The following is a 20,642-nucleotide window of genomic DNA, read 5'->3' as shown; positions in this document are numbered from 1 at the left end:
TTTTTTTTTTTTTTTTTTTTTTTGAAGGATTTTTCGTGTCTCTTATCTCCTTCAGTTCTGCTCTGATCTTAGTTATTTCTTGTCTTCTGCTAGCTTTTGAATTTGATTGCTCTTGCTTCTCTAGTTCTTTTAATTGTGATGTTAGATGCTGGAGAGGATGTGGAGAAATAGGAATGCTTTTATACTGTTGGTGGGAGTGTAAATTAGTTCAGCTGTTGTGGAAGACAATTCCTCAAGGATCTAGAACCAGAAATACCATTTGACCCAACAATCCCATTACTGGTTGGTATATACCCAAAGGATTGTAAATGATTCTACTATAAAGACACATGCACATGTATGTTTATTGCAGCACTGTTCACAATAGCAAAGACTTGGAACCAACCCAAATGCCTGTCAGTGATAGATTAAAGAAAATGTGGCACATATACACCATGGAATACTATGCAGCCATAAAAAAGGATGAATGTATGTCCTTTGCAGGGACATGGATGAAACTGGAAACCATCATCCTCAGCAAACTAACACAGGAACAGAAAACCAAACACTGCATGTTCTCACTCATAAGTGGGAGCTGAACAATGAGAACACATGGACCCAGGGAAGGGAACATCACACAGCGGGGCCTGTCGGAGGGTGCGGGGCTAGGGGAAGGATAACATTAGGAGAAATACCTAATGTAGATGACGGGTTGATGGGTGCAGCAAACCACCGTGGCACATGTATACCTATGTAACAAACCTGCACGTTCTGCACAGGTATCCAAGAACTTAAAGTATACATTAAAGAAAAAAAAAGATAAACTGGAATCTTTCCTTTCTCTTTCAGGGAAAATGGAGGCTATTGGAACATGCTAGGTTCATGTTCTTACAAGTATTGCAAATGGCACAAGTTGATGAACTTGTACAAAGATCAGAAAGGCCATCATCTAGTCCTGTTAAAACTTAAACTTGGGGCCGGGCATGGTGGCTCATGCCTGTAATCCTAGCACTTTGTGAGGCTGAGGTGGGTGGACCTCACCTGAGGTCAGGAGTTCGAGACCAGCCTGGCCAACGTGGCAAAACCCCATCTCTGCTAAAAATACAAAATTAACCAGGCATGGTGGCACATGCCTGTAATCCCAGCTACTTAGGAGGCTGAGGCAGGAGAATCACTTGAACCCAGGAGGTGGAGGTGGAGGTGGCAGTGAGCTGAGATCTCACCACTGCACTCCAGCCTGGCCGACAGAGTAAGACTCCATCTCAAAAAAAACAAAAACAAAAACAAACAACAAAAAAAACTTGGGGCTTGACATGGTGGCTCATGTCTGTAGTCCCGGTACTTTGGGAGGCTGAGGCAGGAGGATTGCTTGAGGGCAGGAGTTCAAAACCAGCCTCATCAACATAGTAAGACCCTGCTTCTACCAAAGAAAAACATGTTAGCTGGGTATAGTGGCGCGTGCCTATAGTACAAGCTACTCAGGCACCTCAGGATCGGGGATTTCTTGAGCCCAGGAGTTTGCGGCTACAGTGAGCTATTATTACATAACTATACTCCAGCCTGGGTGAAGGAGTGAGACCTTGTCTCAGAAACCAAAACAAAACTTGGGTTAAAAGAATGTAGAGCAAGAGCTTGTGTTTTTGTCACCCTTCCCAGTCCCCTACTTTTCCCAGTTAGCAGTAAATGTCTTAATAAGACTTTAGCAAGAATTGTTTTGCTCTGGGAAGTCAAATCATGAGTGTATATTATTTAAGTGCCATTACGAATATTCAGTCTCTCATTGAGAATATCTAGATTATAACAGTAATATGTGACTGAATAGATATGTTACTTATAGTTTATTCTAGAAAAAATAGCATATAGCTCCCTCAAAGTAGATGACTGTGGTTCTTGAATGTGGGCTGAACACTTACTTGCCTGACAACCTGCAAGCCATGAAGAGATCCACATCTCCAAGGCCTAGTGGGAATGGGGAGAGGGTTCATGCTCATACTTACAGAAACTACCCTGTAGGTATCACAGTACAGGTGAGAAGCCAACATGAAGTAACCCCTGTTATTTAAGGACACTGCAACCTATTTTACTCTTTCTCTTAGATGATTAACTCAGTAAATTAGGTTTTTCTGTACATTGCATAAAACTTTAGTTGTCTTTGATAATCATAAGCCATGTTTTATGGTTTTCTCTCTCCTCAGATACCCAGAAAGCGGTACTCTAGAAATGAATGTCAAAGATCTTAGACCACGAGCTAGAACCATTTTGAAATGGAATGAACTAAATGTTGGTGATGTGGTAATGGTTAATTATAATGTAGAAAGTCCTGGACAAAGAGGATTCTGGTTTGATGCAGAAATTACCACATTGAAGACAATCTCAAGGACCAAAAAAGAACTTCGTGTGAAAATTTTCCTGGGGTAAGATTTTCTTCACTGGTGCCGTTTAATTACTGAATTAATGAAGGAATGTATTTTTAGGTATTAAGCACGTGCACCTTAGTAAAAAAAAGATGGAGTCTATAAAAGATGGAAATTTCCATACTGAAGGAGAATATTTTTATAAATTCTTAAGAATTTTTCAAAGTTAACCGTGGCTTAAATCTTCAACTTTAAGGTTGGAGATACTATTTGGAAGAATGTTGGAAATAACTGAGTGTTTTATTACAGAAATTCTTACCTCATGGGATTCTTACAGATCAAACAAAACAATATGTAAAAGCATTTTAATAACTATAATTGCTATGAGGATCTGTGATCTGTGTTGATATAATAGCAGTGGATGACTACTTAACCAGCTGTCTACTGGACTTCTCAGACTAGCAGTAATTTTCCTTCATAGTAATTTTTCAACTTACAGAATTTAAACTTAAGAGAATTCAGAATGCAAAATGTCACCTGAATCAAATCACTCAGATATTTCAATCATTTCTTTCCCCTCCCCTCGCCTCCCCTCCCCTTCCTTTTTTTTTTGAGACGCTCTGTCGCCCAGGCTGGAGTGCAGTGGCGCGATCTCTGCTGTCTGCAAGCTCCGCCTGCCGGGTTCACGCCATTCTCCTGCCTCAGCCTCTGGAGTAGCTGGGACTACAGGCACCTGCCACGACGCCAGGCTAATTTTTTGTATTTTTAGTAGAGACGGGGTTTCACCATGTTAGCCAGGATGGTCTCAATCTCCTGATCTCATGATCTGCCTGCCTCGGCCTCCCAAAGTGCTGGGATTACAGGTGTGAGCCACTGTGCCCGGCCTTCTCTTTCTCTTTCTTTCTTGTTCTGTAGCCCAGGCTGGAGTACAGTGGCATGGTCTTGGCTCACTGCAACCTCCACCTCCTGGTTTCATGCAGTTCTCCTGCCTCAGCCTCCCAAGTAGCTGGGATTACAGGCATACAACACCACACCCACCTAATTTTTATATTTTTAGTAGAGACAGGGTTTCATCATGCCAGCCAGGCTGGTCTCAACTCCTGTCCTCAAGTGATGCACCTGCCTCTGCCTCCCAAATTGTTGGGATTACAGGCGTGAGCTACTGGGCCCAGCTTTCTATCATTAATTTTTTAAGAAATACTTTCAGATATTTCCTGAAGTGATAAAGTACTAGGCATTATTTGAGTTACTTTTTTACACTTTGGAAAACATTGTCACTCTCTTTCTGTGTCTGCTGCTTCTGAATAATTTGCTGAATAGTCATTAATTTACTTTTTAATAAATAAAATCTCTGTTAATGGTTTCCAGTTCTCTATTATCAGTAGTTACATAAACATCCTCGTATATGCATTTTTGTGCATTTCTTTTCTTTAGAATAAATTATTAGATTTGTTGCGTTGAGCACTGAGGGTTTTAGAATAACCCTGACAGTTGTTTTTTTAAAAATAATGATAATAAGCAGCTAAATGAATATTCTTGTCATGTTCTGATTAACTGGATTAGTGATACAGGGTGACAAATCTTGGAACAATGATTAAAATCTAAAGCAAGGATAGCCAAGCTTATGGCCCACTAGCTTCCTATTTTTGTAAATAAAGTATCATTGGAACACAGCAATGGCCATTGATTTATGTATTATCTGTAGCTATTTTTGTGCTAAGTAATTGCAACTGAGACCATCTTCTCTGCAAAGCCAAAACTACTTACTTTCTTGCTCTTCGTGGGAAAAGTTTGCTGACTCCTGAGATTTAAAAAAAAAATGGTGTGAGGCGTTGAAAACTTAACATTTTGGAAAACAGGTTTCAGAACTTCTTACAAACAAAAGTGTGATTCTATTGCCAGACTAAGAGTATAGCTCAGTCACAGACTTCTAAACAACTTGAAACCCTGATATGGATGCAAATCATTAAGGAGAAAGCCCCTAAATAAATTGGCTATGTTAGGAGTCTTATAACCTATTTGAGTGTTCAGGTGTACACAATAGGATAACGGCACACATAGCATTGAGCTAAAAAAGCTTGCTGTTAAAAAAAGATTTCCCGGCTGGGCGCAGTGGCTCATGCCTGTAATCCCAGCACTTTGGGAGGCCAAGGCGGGTGGATCATGAGGTCAGGAGTTCCAGACCAGCCTGGCCAATATGGTAGAACCCCATCTGTACTAAAAATACAAAAATTAGCCAGGCGTGGTGGCGCATGCCTGTAGTCCCAGCTACATGGGAGACTGAGGCAGAATAATTGCTTGAACCCGGGAGGCAGAGGTTGCAGTAAGCCAAGATCATGCCATTGCACTCCAGCCTGGGTTACAGAGCGAGACTCCGTCTCAAAGAAAAAAGTTTTCCCAAGTAATCCTGAGGTACAGTTAAGAGTGGGAACACACTGGCTTTAGAAGTGGACCTAAGACTGAGTAGGCCAGGCGCAGTGGCTCATGCCTATAATCCCAGCACTTTGGGAGCCCAAGGTGGGTGGATCACCTGAGGTCAGGAGACTGAGACCAGTCTGACCAACTAGTGAAACCCTGTCTCTACTAAAAAATACAAAATTAACTGGGTGCGGTGGTGCATGCCTGTAATCCCAGCTATTCGAAAGACTGAGGCAGTAGAATCACTTGACCTGGGAGGTGCAGGTTGCCATAAGCTGAGATCATGCCATTGCACTCCAGCCTGGGCAACAAGAGTGAAACTTCATCTCAAAACAAACAAACAAAAAGACTTGAGTGGAAATTACGGATAGGCAAATACCAGTTTGATAAAGAGAATGGTTATGTGATGGCTATCCCAACAGTACAATACAATGTAAAGTATTCTTTGTCATTAAAGTTTTTACTAGAAACATTAGGAACACAGTAGCTATAAAGGAGCCAGTGTGGCTTATGGACGGAATTTTTTTTTTTTTTTTTGGAGACGGGGTCTCGTTCTGTCGCCCGGGCTGGATAGCAGTAGCACGATCCTGGCTCGCTGCAACCTCCGCCTCCTGGATTCAAGCAGTTCTTCTGCCTCAGCCACTGGAGTAGCTGGGACTACAGGCGCACCCCACCATCCCCATTTCATTTTTTGCTCAAAACCAGGCTGGTTTTGAACCCCTGACCTCAGGCAGTCTGCTTGCCCTGGTCTCCCAAAGTGCTAGGATTACAGGTGTGAGCCACTGCATCCAGAGAAATTTTTTTTTTTTTAATGATTAGAAATCTTTCATCCTCACTGGTAAGAATGGATAACAGGTTGAAAGAACAAATGCATTCTGCTGTTGATAGGCATTTTGGGGCTGTTAGAAACAATGCTGCCATCATTGATGTTCTTGTACCTATACCTATATCCTGGCACTTGTGTGCATTAGTGTCTGTAGAGTGTATCATGCCTAGGATTAAAATTACTAGGTTGTAGAATCTGCATCTTCAACTTGAGTAGATAGAACCAAGTGTCTGTACCAGATTACAGTTCTGCAACAGTATGAGAGTTCCTGTTCTGTTTTCTCATCCATGCTTAGTTTTTTCAGACTTCAGTTTCCACTAATCAGGTGGGTATGTAATAGTATCTCATTTTGGCTTTGATTTGCAATTCTCTGACTCCTAATGGGGTTGAGAACCTTTTTGTATTTTTATTGACAAATTATATATATCTTTTGTGAGGCCCTGTTCCAATTTGCTGACTTTTTTTGTTTATTAAATAAAGTGATTCATTTTTAGGAGTTCTAATTATGGAGACTAGGCCATTTCAGTTATATGTGGCAGAAATACTTTTTCTAATTCTGTGGCTTGTCTTTTTCTCCTTATGATGTTTGAATAGTAGTTTTCTTAATTTTAATGCAGTTGAGGTTATCAAAGTTCAAGAAAGTTTTTTTCCTTTATGCTTGTACTTTCTGTCTTTCTTAAAGATACTCTTTTATTGCCTTCTAAAAGCTTTGTGGTTTTGCCTTTCTTTAGGTCTTTAATTGACTTGGAGTAGATTTTTGTGTACAGTGTGAGGTGTAAGGGTCTAATTTAACTCAATACATATGAATAAACATTTTTCCTAGCACTGTTTATTGAAAAGCCAATTTCCCTCCCATTGATCTTCAGTATCACCTCTGTCATATCAAGAATCTTATATTTGATGAATGCTTCTGACTTGTCTATTCTGTACCATGGGTCTGTTTTTTGTGTATCCTTGTATCAGTTCTACACTTCCATAGTACAACAGAGCACATGATCCTTCCTTGTTCTTCAAGTAGGTTTTATATGTTCTTAGCTCTGTGTACTTCCATTTGAATTTTCCAGTCATCTTTTCTCTTTCTGGTATATAGGAATACAAGTATCCTTTGATCTTGGATTCAGTAGCTTTATTAGATTTACTAATTTTAATTTACATGTAGATTGTTTCAAAATGTTTACAATTATAATCATCTGTGAATTCTGAGATTTTTGTTATGTCTTTTTCTTTACTTTTGATTTCTTCCTCTTGTCCTTATTTACCAGTTGGGCCTGAATTACATTGTTGAAAAGAAGTAGTGATAACAGGCATCTTTTTCCCCTGCTTTCCGAGAGAAAACATACAAAATTTCATCCATAACTATAATGTTTGATATAGGTATTTTGTGGATATGCTCTCCTAGATTTGGTTTGACCGTGTTTTGTGTAGGATTTTTGCATTGTATTAGTGCGTGAAATTTGCATGTTAATTTTCCTATCTCACTGTCCTTCACAGATTTATACTAGTTTCACAAAATAATTTGGAATCTTCTTTTTCTTATGGTAGAGTTTTGTGTCCTTGTCTTGAATGTTTGGTAGAACTTCTCAATAAAGTCATCTGGGGTTGAGTTTTCTTTGTGGGATGGTTCTTTTATGGTTGATTCGGTTTCTGTAATGATCAGAGGACTATTCATGTTTTCTATTTCTGGAACTAGAATTTAATTTTCTAGGAATTTATCCATTGCATCTAAATTTTAAAATTTATTATCATAAATTTGTTCGGTAACTACATCTTTTTAATGTGTTAATCTGTTATGATGTTTTTTATTTCCGAATTTAGTTTGTGACTTCTTGACCATTCTCACCAGAGGTCTATCAGTTTTGTTAGGCTTACAAAGAAGTAATCTTCAGCTTTGATCCTCTCTATTGTGTTGAAGGTGCAAAGGAAGAAGCAAATAGAGGATATGATTTTTAATTTGCCTTGGATATTTGATAAGGGAACTTGGAGTTAAAGTTCATGCTTGTTTCTGTTTTTAATTTGTGAGTACCAAAAAGTGCATATGCTTGAACTGTCTAATTCTAGTTATCAAATTCTATTTTCATGTTGTCATTTTCTGTTTATTTTAGCTTTGAAAAAAGTTGAAAACAAGTTTGGGATTCAAAAACATTTTTTAAAGTAATTTGTTCACTTACTATTGTAATACAGTATTTAGTACCATGTGAACTTATGCTGATTTAGATATTCATGAGTAAAGTAGTATTTGAATCCTATAGCAAGAAAATTAATTTACCTTACTGAAACTATGGATAAAGGCCAAGCATGGTGGCTTACACCTATAATCCTAGCACTTTGGGAGGCCAAGGCGGGCGGATCATTTGAGGTCAGAAGTTTGAGACCAGCCTGGCCAACAGGGTGAAACCCCATCTCTACTAAAAATCTAAAAATTAGGGCCAGGTGCTGTGGCTCGCGCCTGTAATCCCAGTGCTTTGGGAGGCCAAGGCGGGCAGATCACCTGAGTTCAGGAGTTCTAGACCAGCCTAGGCAACGTGGTAAAACGCCGTCTCTACTAAAAATACAAAGAAGTTAGCTGGAAATGCTGGTGCACCCCTGTAATTCCAAGTCCTTGGGAGGCTGAGGCAGGATAATCGCTTTAAGCCAGGGAGAGGTTGTAGTGAGCAGAGATCACACCACTGTACTCCAGCCTGGACAACAGAGTGAGACTCTGTCTCAAAAAAAAAAGAGAAAAGGGCTGGGCGTGTTGGCTCACTCCTGTAATCCCAGCACTTTGGGAGGCCGAGGCGGGAGGATCACGAGGTCAGGAGATCGAAATCATCCTGGCTAACAGGTGAAACCCCGTCTCTACTAAAAATACAAAAAAAAAATTAGCCAGGCGTGGTGGCGGGCACCTGTAGTCCCAGCTACTTGGGAGACTGAGGCAAGAGAATGGCGTGAACCCAGGAGCTGGAGCTTGCAGTGAGGGGAGATCGCGCCACTGCACTCCAACCTGGGCGACTGAGCGAGACTCCGTCTCGAAAAAAAAAAAAAAAGAAAAATCTATAGATACATTTTAGGTTTAGTGTCATTTTTATGGAGTTTATTTACCAAATTTTTTTCATACTTAAGAAATTTCTATAGTGATATACTTACTAAGCCATTCTTACAGGATACATACTTAATATGCATATCAAGTTATAAGTCACAGGTCACTGTGCTTCGGCCATGCTGGCCTCTGTGTGTTGCTCAGTCACGCAAACATTCTCCTGCCTTGGGGCCTTTGTACTTGATGTTCTCCCCTACGCAGATACTGATTTGGCTTACTCTGTCTCTTATTTCAGTTCTCTGCTCAAAAGTATCTTCAGAGTGACCTTTCTTGATCACCCTTTTTAAAATCACATACATACCAGACATAAGCTATTTAAATTCTCCCTTACTCTTTTTTCTGAATTCTTTATTTTATTTATGACCCCATTTGTATAGTTTCCTATTGCTGCTACAACAAATTACCACAAACATAGTATCTTAAACAATAAATCATAGTACAGTTTGGAGGTTAGAAATCTTAAATGGATTTGGATTTCACTAGGCAAAAATCATTGTCAGTAGGGATATGTTCATTTTTGTAGACTCTAAGGGAGAACCCATTTTCTTGCCTTTTCCATATTTCAGAGGCGTCCCACATGCCTTTGCTTATTACCTGTTCTCTCCACCTTCAAAGCCAACAGTGTTGCATCTCTTTTACAATTCTTTTTGTGGATGCATCCCCTTCATATTCTCTCTTCTGCCTCCCCTCCCCCTGTGATTATATTGGATCTGCATGGATAATCTTCCCATTTCAAGGTTTTTAATGTGCAAAGTCCTTTTTGCCATGAGGTAACATATTTATAGGTTCCTGGAATTAGGACATGAACCTCTTTGGGGCCCATTGTTCTGCCTGCCACACCACTGGAATGTTAATGCTTTGTTTTTGTTTGCTGTTGTGTGCCAGGCTCTGTTCTAGGCACTAGTTAACTACAGTAGATTTTCAGTACGGTATTTCATAGATTCCGAGAGAATAGGTTTGTTTTTGTATTTTAACATCTCTGAAATAAAAATGTATCTTAAAATTGCTGTTGAGCTGACTGAAGTTGAATTCTTTCGAAGATTTGAATTTGCTTGTTTACCAGTCACTTGCGAGTGCCATTTAACTTTAACTTAAATTCTCTGCTTGAGCCTTTTTAGACCACATGGGTAGCATGAATTCAGGTCTCTGAACCGGACTGAATCCTAGCTTATCATTTAATTCTTGAAGAATGCTTTTTTTCCATTACACCCAGTGGCAGTATTGAAACAAGAATGTTTCTTTATCTGCAAGGTGACTTATTTCTCACTTTAACTGTGAGAACAGGTTGGTGTCTAAGCTTTATTTGAAGGTCTTCCTTAGACACCTAATCAGTCTTTTTTTCTTAGTTGAAATTACATAATGTGTCTTATAGTTGCCAATTATCATTTGGTGTTCCAGCTTTATTTGGGAGTTCTTAGACTGCGTGATTTCAGTCTAGTTTCTTTTTTCGTAGCACATAAATTGTTTTACAATTATCAGCCCATTAGATTCAGTGAAATAGGATATTTCTTGAGGAATGAATTGATTATATGCGTGTTTTTATTATGATCAATGGTGTTTTGTGCATAAAGAATGTCTTGATAGCCTTTAACAAAAATGGTAAATAAGTGAAAAAGTGACTTTGGCCTTGAATTTGTGACATTTATTGAATCACTTAAAGTAGTACATGGAAAGCACCTGTTTCCGGGTAGGGTGGGACAGCTGGCAGTAGATTAGTGCTTTTAGCTAAAACAACTAGAATAGCCTGATGAAATAGTCATTCTTTGAATGCACGAGAGAATCAAAGAGAACCACTGTGGGTATGTCTCTGGAGAGGTAAGAATCTCAGAAGGCAGGTAGCTTTGTAGTTGTGTTTTGTCCCTGGGGAATCTGCTAATTCTGGATGCAGTGTAAAATCTAGTTCAGAGCAGCTAGGAGTCAGATGGAAAGAGAAATCAGTAGAGCTTTTGGGAGATATTTGGGATGCCTTGAGCATATGGCCTGCTTTCAGCTTTGGTTGAATACTGGACTTCTGCTGGGCAAGAGGTTGGAAACGTAAGTAAGAAGTGGCATTTTCAGCAGTCTTAGAAGGCATACACTAGATTTTAGGGTAACTGGTGTAATGGCTCCACAGAATATGTGGGTCTTTTAGTTTGAAAACTGGATGACTGGCTGGGTGCGGTGGCTCATGCCTGTAATCCTAGCACTTTGGGAGGCCGAGGCGGGTGGATCACAAGGTCAGGAGATCGAGACCATCCTGGCTAATATGGTGAAACCCCGTCTCTACTAAAAATATAAAAAATTAGCCGGGCGTCATGGCACGCGTCTGGAACCCCAGCTGCTCGGGAGGCTGAGGCAGGAGAATCGCTTAGAACTGGGAGGCAGAGGTTGCAGTGAGCCCGAGATTATGCCACTACACTCCAGCCTGGGTGACAGAGTTGAGACACCGTCTCAAAAAAAGAAAAGAAAAGAAAATTGTATAGCTAAGGCATGCAGGTAGACTAAATCTTATTTCAAGACTAAACCAGCCTTGACTCAGCTTAGATGCTGATTAAATGTTAAACCACCACAGTATCTCACCAGCAGAAGGAAGGTTGAACTTTCCTTTACATAAGATAATATCTGAAGCTTTTGGCTCCATGATGGAGCCAAAAACGCCATTCTGCCAAAAGATGGTACCACATAATCAGAAAACAGAAGGAATGCCAATTATAGGAATAGACCCATTAGGTGATCTTGATAATTCCAGTTATTAGAGAGACTTTAAAGTAACTGTGATTAATATGCTGAAAACATGGTACATTTCCACTGAGAATTGGAACTCACAAAATAATTATATGGAGATTTTAGTACTGAGAATTATAGTAAGAAAGTAAGACCTTGTTAAATTGATTTAATAACAAATAAGGGCCGGGCGCAGCGGCTCATGCCTGTAATCCTAGCACTTTGGGAGGCCGAGGCGGGTGGATCACGAGATCAAGAGATGGAGACTATCCTGGCCAACATGGTGAAACCCTGTCTCTACTAAAAATATAAAAATTAACCAGGCATAGTGGCAGGCACCTGTAGTCCCAGCTACTCGGGAGGCTGAGGCAAGAGAATCACTTGAACCCGGAAGGTGGAGGTTGCAGTGAGCCGAAATTGCGCCACTGTACTCCAGCCTGGCAACAGAGTGAGACTCTGTCTCAAAAAAATATATATATGTGTGTGTGTGTGTGTGTGTGTGTGTGTATATGGAGTTCCTAAAGAAGAGAGTAGAGTGAAAACAGTATTTGAAAATATAACTGATTAAAGATATCAGTCCAGGTCAAAGAAGTTCTCTAAACTCTAAGCAGGATAAATATAAAGAAAATGCACAGTGGTATATCACAAATAAGAATGCTAAAAACTAAAGATAAAAACACAGGGAAGATGACCACGTTTTTATTAGAAGCAATTTAAGCTAGGAGACAGTGGAATGGCATGTGAAAATACTAATTTAAGAACATTCCCAGCCGGGCGCGGTGGCTCACACCTGTATAATCCGAGCACTTTGGAAGGCCGAGGCGGGCAGATCACTTGAGGTCAGGAATTCAAGACCAGCCTGGCCAACATGGCAAAACCCTGTGTCTACTAAAAATTTTAAAATTAGCTGTGTGTGGTAGCATGCACCTGTAACCCCAGCTGTTTGTGAGTTTAAAGCAGGAGAATTGCTTGATCCTGGGAGGTGGAGGTTGCAGTGAGCTGAGATCGTGCCACTGCACTCCAGCCTGGGTGACAGCAAGATTCCATCTCAAAAAATAAAATAAAAAAATTCCCAACTTAAAATACATTTTAAATGAAAATACCTGTCAAAAATAAAGCCAAAATAAAAATGTTATCAAACGAAACCTGAAAGAATTCACCACCAACAGACAGGCACCAGGAGAAATAATAAAGGGAGTTATTTAAGTGGGAGGAAGGAGATTCCAGATAGAAACATGGAAATATAGGACAGAATTAAGAGCAGGGAAAGGGTAAATGTATGAGTAAGTATAAGTAATTATTTTTTAAAATAGTGAACTTTAAAAAATACATAGAAAAAATGCCTGACAACAATAATGCACAAGATGGGGTTGGTAAATGAAGTTCTGAGATTCTGGCATCATTGGGGAAGTAGTGAAAGTAAAATTTAAAGTAGATTATATCAGGTTTGCACAGCCCAATCTCTAGTGCAACTACTAAAAATAAAAGATTTTTAACAAATTAATACACTGAAAATGAAAAAATAAATATTAGTCTAATCCAAAAGAAGGCAATTGTGACTAAAAGAAGCAGATAAGTAGAAAACATACAGTAAAATGGCAGAAACAAACACAGCTGTATCAGCCATTATATTAACTGTGTGTGAATAAAGCATTTCAAGACAACAATCAACAGAGTAGATTAAAATAAAAAATCCACATACTACTCTTAAGAAAGACTCCTTAAATATAAAGTCACAGAAGTTGAAAAGAGATGGATAGTTGGGATTATAAGAAGATGTCAATAGCAAAGACTTTTCAGATCTCCTTAAATGTGCTGGTAATATAGAACAAAATATTACTAAATTATCTAATTCACAAACTCATGAACAACATCTACAATGAAACAGGATGGTATGGTATCATAAGCCCCAAAATAGCTGGTGGGATAAACAGTGGAAAGTTTCAAGACCTGTGTAGTATCAGTGGCTATGCAAGAGAAATGTGTATTGCGCCCAAGAATTCCAAATAATGAATTAGTTCAGCAAACTAATTTGAAAATAGCAGCTATGGTAGCCATCTTTTAAAGTAACCCCCAATGATTCCTGCTTACTGATACTCACCCTCATGTGGTTTTCAGCCATATTTTACTAGGGTGACTCTTTGTGACCAGTAGAATATGGTGTAAGTGATGCTATGCCACTTCAAGATGAGGTTTTAAAAAGATACCAGCCTCCATTTTGGGTGCACCCTCTTGGATCGCTTCCTCTGAGGGAAGCCAGCTGCATGAGGTTTTAAAAAGATACCAGCCTCCATTTTGGGTGCACCCTCTTGGATCACTTCCTCTGAGGGAAGCCAGGCAGCTTTTTTATTTTCCCTGAGTAGAGCCTTTACATGAGACTGCACCCCTGGCCAATGGCTTAACTGCAGTCTCATGAAAGATCTGAACCCAGAACTATCCAGCTAAGCTACTCCCAGATTCCTGACCCACCCCAATATGATTAAGTACAAGCAGTTTGCAGTAAGATCTGAAGGGACTAGAGTACTCTTTAAACTCTTTAAATTGGTCAGCTAAAACTCCATTCCAGGACTAAAGCTCCATATTGAGAAGAAACTGGTGGGAATAGGATCCACACTAAGTAGGATGAGGAGAATAGAGACAAAGGAAAAAGGGGTCCGGTTAAAAATAGGGGAGGAGAATACAGCCGAAAGATTTCAGTAAGTAAGCTTCCATGCTGTCTTTTTAAAATTGTTTTTGAGGTATAACTTACATTCAGTAATGTGTACTTACCTTAAGTGTATCTTAAATATAGTGAACACTGACAGATGGATATACACATGTCACCACTAGTCAAAACACAGAATGTTTTCATCACCCCCAAAAGTTCCCTTGGGTCCCATTACAGTTACCGCTACCATCTGTAGAATTGGTCCCAGACTGCCACTGATTGGCCTTCTATCAGATTAGATTTTAGCCTCCAGAATTTTGACTGTTTATCCAAGAAATGTGTAATCTGGTGGGGGGGCGCCCAAAATGGCCAAATAGGAACAGCTCCAGCCTCCAGCTCCCAGCGTGAGCAACACAGAACATGGTGATTTCTGCATTTTCAACTGAGGTACTGGGTTCATCTCACTGGGGCGTGTCGGACAGTGCTGGTGAGTGGATGCAGCCCAACCAGCAAGAGCTGAAGCAGGGCGAGGCATTGCCTCACCTGGGAAGCGAAAGGAGGAAGGGAATTCCTTTTCCTAGCCAAGGGAAACCGAGACACAACACCTGGAAAATCGGGTAACTCCCACCCTAATACTGCGCTTTACCAAGGGTCTTAGCAAATGGCACACTAGGAGATTATATCCCACACCTGGCCGGGAGGGTCCCACGCCCACAGAGCCTCCCTCCTTGCTAGCACAGCAATCTGACATCTAACTGCAAGGCAGCGAGGCTGGGGGTGGGGCACCTGCCATTGCTGAGGCTTAAGTAGGTAAACAAAGCCACTGGGAAGCTCGAACTGAGTGGAGCCCACCGCAGCACAAGGAGGCCTACCTGCCTCTGTAGACTCCACCTCTGGGGACAGGGCATAGCTAAACAAAAAGCAGCAGAAACCTCTGCAGATGTAAATGTCCCTTTCTGACAGCTTTGAAGAGAGCAGTGGTTGTGCCAGCACAGAGTTTGAGATCTGAGAACAGACAGACTGCGTGTTCAAGTGGGTCCCTGACCCTTGAGTAGCCTAACTGGGAGACATCCCCCACTAGGTGCAGACTGACACCTCACACCTCGCACGGCTGGGTATTCCTCTGAGGCAAAGTTTTCAGAGCAAGAATCAGACAGTAACACTTGCTGTTCAGCAATATTCTGTCTTCTGCAGCCTCCGCTGCTGATACCCAGGCAGACAGGGTCTGGAGTGGACCTCAAGCAAACTCCAACAGACCTGCAGCTGAGGGGCCTGACTGTTAGAAGAAAAACTAACAGAAAGGACACGCACACCAAAACTCCATCAGCAGTACGTCACATCATCAAAGACCAAAGGCAGATAAAACCACAAAGATGGGGAAAAAGCAGTGCAGAAAAGCTGGAAATTCAAAAAATCAGAGTGCATCTCCCCTCCAAAGGAACGCAGCTCATTGCCAGCAATGGAACAAAGCTAGTCAGAGAATGACTTCGACAAGTTGAGAGAAGAAGGCTTCAGTCGATCAAACTTCTCAGAGCTAAAGGAGGAACTACATACCCAGTGCAAAGAAACTAAAAACCTTGAAAAAAGAATGGAAGAATGGATAACTAGAATAAACAATGCAGAGAAGTCCATAAATGAACTGATAGAGATGAAAACCATGACACGAGAACTAGGTGGCAAATGCACAAGCTTCAGTAACCATCTGGATCAACTGGAAGAAAGAGTATCAGCGATTGAAGATCAAATGAATGAAATGCAGTGAGAAGAGAAGTTTAGAGAAAAAAGAGTAAAAAGAAATGAACAAAGCCTTGAAGAAATATGGGATTATGTGAAAAGACCAAATCTACGTTTGATTGGTGTGCCTGAAAGTTACGGGGAGAATGGAACCAAGTTGGAAAACACTCTGCAGGATATTATCCAGAAGAACTTCCCCAATCTAGCAAGGCAGGCCAGCATTCAAATTCAGGAAATACAGAGAACACCACAAAGATACTCCTCGAGAAGAGCAACTCCAAGACACATAATTGTCAGATTCACCAAAGTTGAAATGAAGGAAAAAATGTTAAGGGCAGCCAGAGAGAAAGGTCAGGTTACCCACAAAGGGAATCCCATCAGACTAACAGCGGATCTCTTGGCAGAAACTCTCCAAGCCAGAAGAGAGTGGGGGCCAATATTCAACATTCTTAAAGAGAAGAATTTTCAACCCAGAATTTTATATCCAGCCAAACTAAGTTTAATAAATGAAGGAGAAATAAAATCCTTTACAGACAAGCAAGTGCTGAGAGATTTTGTCACCACCAGGCCTGCCCTACAAGAGATCCTGAAGGAAACACTAAACATGGAAAGGAACAACAGGTACCAGCCATTGCAAAAACATGCCAAAGTGTAAAGACCGTCGATGCTAGGAAGAAACTGCATCAACTAGTGAGCAAAATAACCAGCTAATATCATAACGACAGGATCAAGTTCACACATAACAATATTAACCTTAAATGTAAATGGACTAAATGCTCCAATTAAAAGACACAGACTGGCAAATTGGATAAAGAGTCAAGTCCCATCAGTGTGCTATATTCAGGAGACCCATCTCACAGGCAGAGACACACACAGGCTCAAAATAAAGGGATGGAGGAAAATCTACCAAGCAAATGGAAAACAAAAAAATGCAGGGGTTGCAATCCTAGTCTCTGATAAAACAGACTTTAAACCAACAAAGATCAAAAGAGACAAGGCCATTACATAATGGTAAAGGGATCAATTCAACAAGAAGAGCTAACTATCCTAAATATTTATGTACCCAATACAGGAGCACCAGCTTCATGAAGCAAGTCCTTAAAGACTTACAAAGAGACTTAGACTCCCATACAATAATAATGGGAGACTTCCACACCCCACTGTCAACATTAGACAGATCAACGAGACAGAAAGTTAGCAAGGATATCCAGGAATTGAACTCATCTCTGCAGCAAGCAGACCTAATAGACATCTACAGAACTCTCCACCCCAAATCAACAGAATATACATTCTTCTCAGCACCACATTGCACTTATTCCAAAATTGACCACATAGTTGGAAGTAAAGCACTCCTCAGCAAATGTAAAAGAATAGAAATTATAACAAACTGTCTCTCAGACCACAGTGCAATCAAACTAGAACTCAGGACTAAGAAACTCACTCAAAACCACTCAACTACATGGAAACTGAACAACCTGCTCCTGAATGACTACTGGGTACATAACGAAATGAAGGCAGAAATAAAGATGTTCTTTGAAACCAATGAGAACAAAGATACAACATACCAGAATCTCTGGGACACATTTAAAGCAATGTGTAGAGGGAAATTTATAGCACTAAATGCCCACAAGAGAAAGCAGGAAATATCTAAAATTGACACCCTAACATCACAATTAAAAGAACTAGAGAAGCAAGAGCAAACACATTCAAAAGCTAGCAAAAGGCAAGAAATAACTAAGATCAGAGTAGAACTGAAGGAGACAGAGACACAAAAAACCCTCCAAAAAATCAATGAATCCAGGAGCTGGTTTTTTGAAAAGATCAACAAAATTGATAGACCGCTAGCTAAGTTAATAAAGAAGAGAGAAGAATCAAATAGACTCAATAAAAAATGACAAAGGGGTATCACCACCGACCCCACAAATACAAACTACCATCAGAAAATACTATAAACACCTCTATGCAAATAAACTGGAAAACCTAGAAGAAATGGACAAATTCCTGGACACTTACATTCTCCCAAGACTAAACCAGGAAGAAGTTGAATCCCTGAATAGACCAATAACAGGCTCTGAAATTGAGGCAATAATTAATAGCCTACCAACCAAAAGAAGTCCAGGACCAGACGGATTCACAGCCAAATTCTACCAGAGGTACAAGGAGGAGCTGGTACCATTCCTTCTGAAACTCTTCCAATCAATAGAAAAAGAGGGAATCCTCCCTAACTCATTTTATGAGGCCAACATCATCCTGATACCAAAACCTGGCAGACACAGCAAAAAAAGAGAATTTTAGACCAATATCCCTGATGAACATCGATGCAAAAATCCTCAATAAAATACTGGCAAACCAAATCCAGCGGCACATCAAAAAGCTTATCCACCATGATCAAGTGGGCTTCATCCCTGGGATGCAAGGCTGGTTCAGCATATGCAAATCAATAAACATAATCCATCATATAAACAGAACCAAAGACAAAAACCACATGATTATCTCAATAGATGCAGAAAAGGCATTTGACAAAAAGGCCTTTGACAAAATTCAACAGCCCTTCTTGCTAAAAACTTCCAATAAATTTGGTATTGATGGAACAGATCTCAAAATAATAAGAGTTACTTATGACAAACCCACAGCCAATATCATACTGAATGGGCAAAAACTGGAAGCATTCCCTTTGAAAACTGGCACAAGACAGGGATGCCCTCTCTCATCACTCCTATTCGACACAGTGTTGGAAGTTCTGGCTAGGACAATCAGGCAGAAGAAAGAAATAAAGGGTATTCAGTTAGGAAAAGAGGAAGTCAAATTGTCCCTGTTTGCAGATGACATGATTGTATATTTAGAAAACTCCATTGTCACAGCCCAAAATCTCCTTAAGCTGATAAGCAACTTGAGCAAAGTCTCAGGATACAAAATTAATGTGCAAAAATCACAAGCATTCTTATACACCAGTAACAGACAGCCAAATCATGAATGAACACCCATTCACAATTGCTTCAAAGAGAATAAAATAGCTAGGAATCCAACTTACAAGGGATGTGAAGGACCTCTTCAGTGAGAACTACAAACCACTGCTCAGTGAAATAAAAGAGGACACAAACAAATGAAGGAACATACCATGCTCATGGATAGGAAGAATCAATATTGTGAAAATGGCCATACTGCCCAAAGTAATTTATAGATTCAATGCCAGCCCCATTAAGCTACCAATGACTTTCTTCACAGAATTGGAAAAAACTGCTTTCAAGTTCATATGGAACCAAAAAAGAGCCCACATTGCCAAGACAATCCTAAGCCAAAAGAACAAAGCTGGAGACATCACGCTACCTGACTTCAAACTATACTACCAGGCTACAGTAACCAAAACAGCATGGTACTGGTACCAAAACAGAGATCTAGACCAATGGAACAGAACAGAGCCCTCAGAAATAATACCACACATCTACAGCCATCTGATCTTTGACAACCCTGACAAAAAACAAGAAATGGGGAAAGGATTCCCTATTTAGTAAATGGCTAGCCATAAGTAGAAAGCCAAAACTGGATCCTTTCCTTACTCCTTATATGAAAATTAATTCAAGATGGATTAGAGACTTAAATGTTAGACCTAATACCATAAAAACCCTCGAAGAAAACCTAGGTAATACCATTCAGGACATAGGCATGGGCAAGGACTTCATGTCTAAAACACCAAAAGCAATGGCAACAAAAGCCAAAATTGACAAATGGGATCTAATTAAACTAAAGAGCTTCTGCATAGCAAAAGAAACTACCATCAGAGTGAAGAGGCAACCTACAGAATGGGAGAAAATGTTTGCAATCTACTCATCTGACAAAGGGCTAATATCCAGAACCTACAAAGAACTCAAACAAACTTACAACAAAGAAAAATACAACCCATCAAAAAGTGGGCAAAGGATATGAACAGACACTTCTCAAAAGAAGACATCTGTGCAGCCAACAGACACATGAAAAAATGCTCATCATCACTGGCCATCAGAGAAATGCAAATCAAAACCACAATGAGATACCATCTCACACCAGTTAGAATGGCGATCATTAAAAAGTCAGGAAACAACAGGTGCTGGAGAGGATGTGGAGAAATAGGAACACTTTTACACTGTTGGTGGGACTGTAAACTAGTTCAACCATTGTGGAAGACAGTGTGGTGATTCCTCAAGGATCTAGAACTAGAAATACTATTTGACCCAGCCATCCCATTACTGGGTATATACCCAAAGGATTATAAATCATGCTGCTATAAAGACACATGCACACGTATGTTTATTGTGGCGCTATTCACAATAGCAAAGACTTGGAATCAACCCAAATGTCCATCAGTGACAGACTGGATTAAGAAAATGTGGCACATATACAACATGGAATACTATGCAGCCATAAAAAAGCATGAGTTTGTGTCCTTTGTAGGGACATGGATGCAGCTGGAAAGCATCATTCTCAGCAAACTATCACAAGAACAGAAAACCAAACACTGCATGTTTTCACTCATAGGAATGAGATCCCTTGGAGTCGGGAAGGGGAACATCACACACCGGGGCCTATTGTCGGGAGGGGGAAGAGGGGAGGGATAGCATTTAGGAGATATACCTAATGTAAATGATGAGTTAATGGGTGCAGCTCACCAACATGGCATATGTATACATATGTAACAAACCTGCATGTTGTGTACATGTACCCTAGAACTTAAAGTATAATAATAATAATAAAAAGTGTGATCTATGACTGCTAGCAAAAAGTGAAGTTAGACCCTTTAAAGGGTTCAGGAAATTGATGAAAATAAGCAAAAGGAAAGGATTGATGTTAAATTTTATGTGAAGTTAGAGTGAGAAAGTAAGGAACAGTATAACATACTAACAAGGGAAACATTCCAGAAAAGCATGAGTG

General features: G+C 40.1%; 1 protein-coding gene across 1 annotated transcript in view; it reads left to right on the top strand.

The window, feature by feature from the left end:
- UHRF2 (ubiquitin like with PHD and ring finger domains 2) overlaps positions 1 to 20,642 on the top strand; it is a 99,685-nt gene that overhangs the window by 44,136 nt on the left and 34,907 nt on the right. Inside the window, exon 4 of the mRNA XM_025360301.1 lies at positions 2,175 to 2,393. Coding sequence (XP_025216086.1) covers positions 2,175 to 2,393 — 219 coding nt within the window. The remainder of the gene's footprint in view (positions 1 to 2,174; positions 2,394 to 20,642) is intronic.

Source organism: Theropithecus gelada, chromosome 15 (genome assembly GCF_003255815.1).
Source record: "Theropithecus gelada isolate Dixy chromosome 15, Tgel_1.0, whole genome shotgun sequence".
NCBI lineage: Eukaryota > Metazoa > Chordata > Mammalia > Primates > Cercopithecidae > Theropithecus > Theropithecus gelada.
This window is presented reverse-complemented; position numbering and strand designations above follow the sequence as displayed.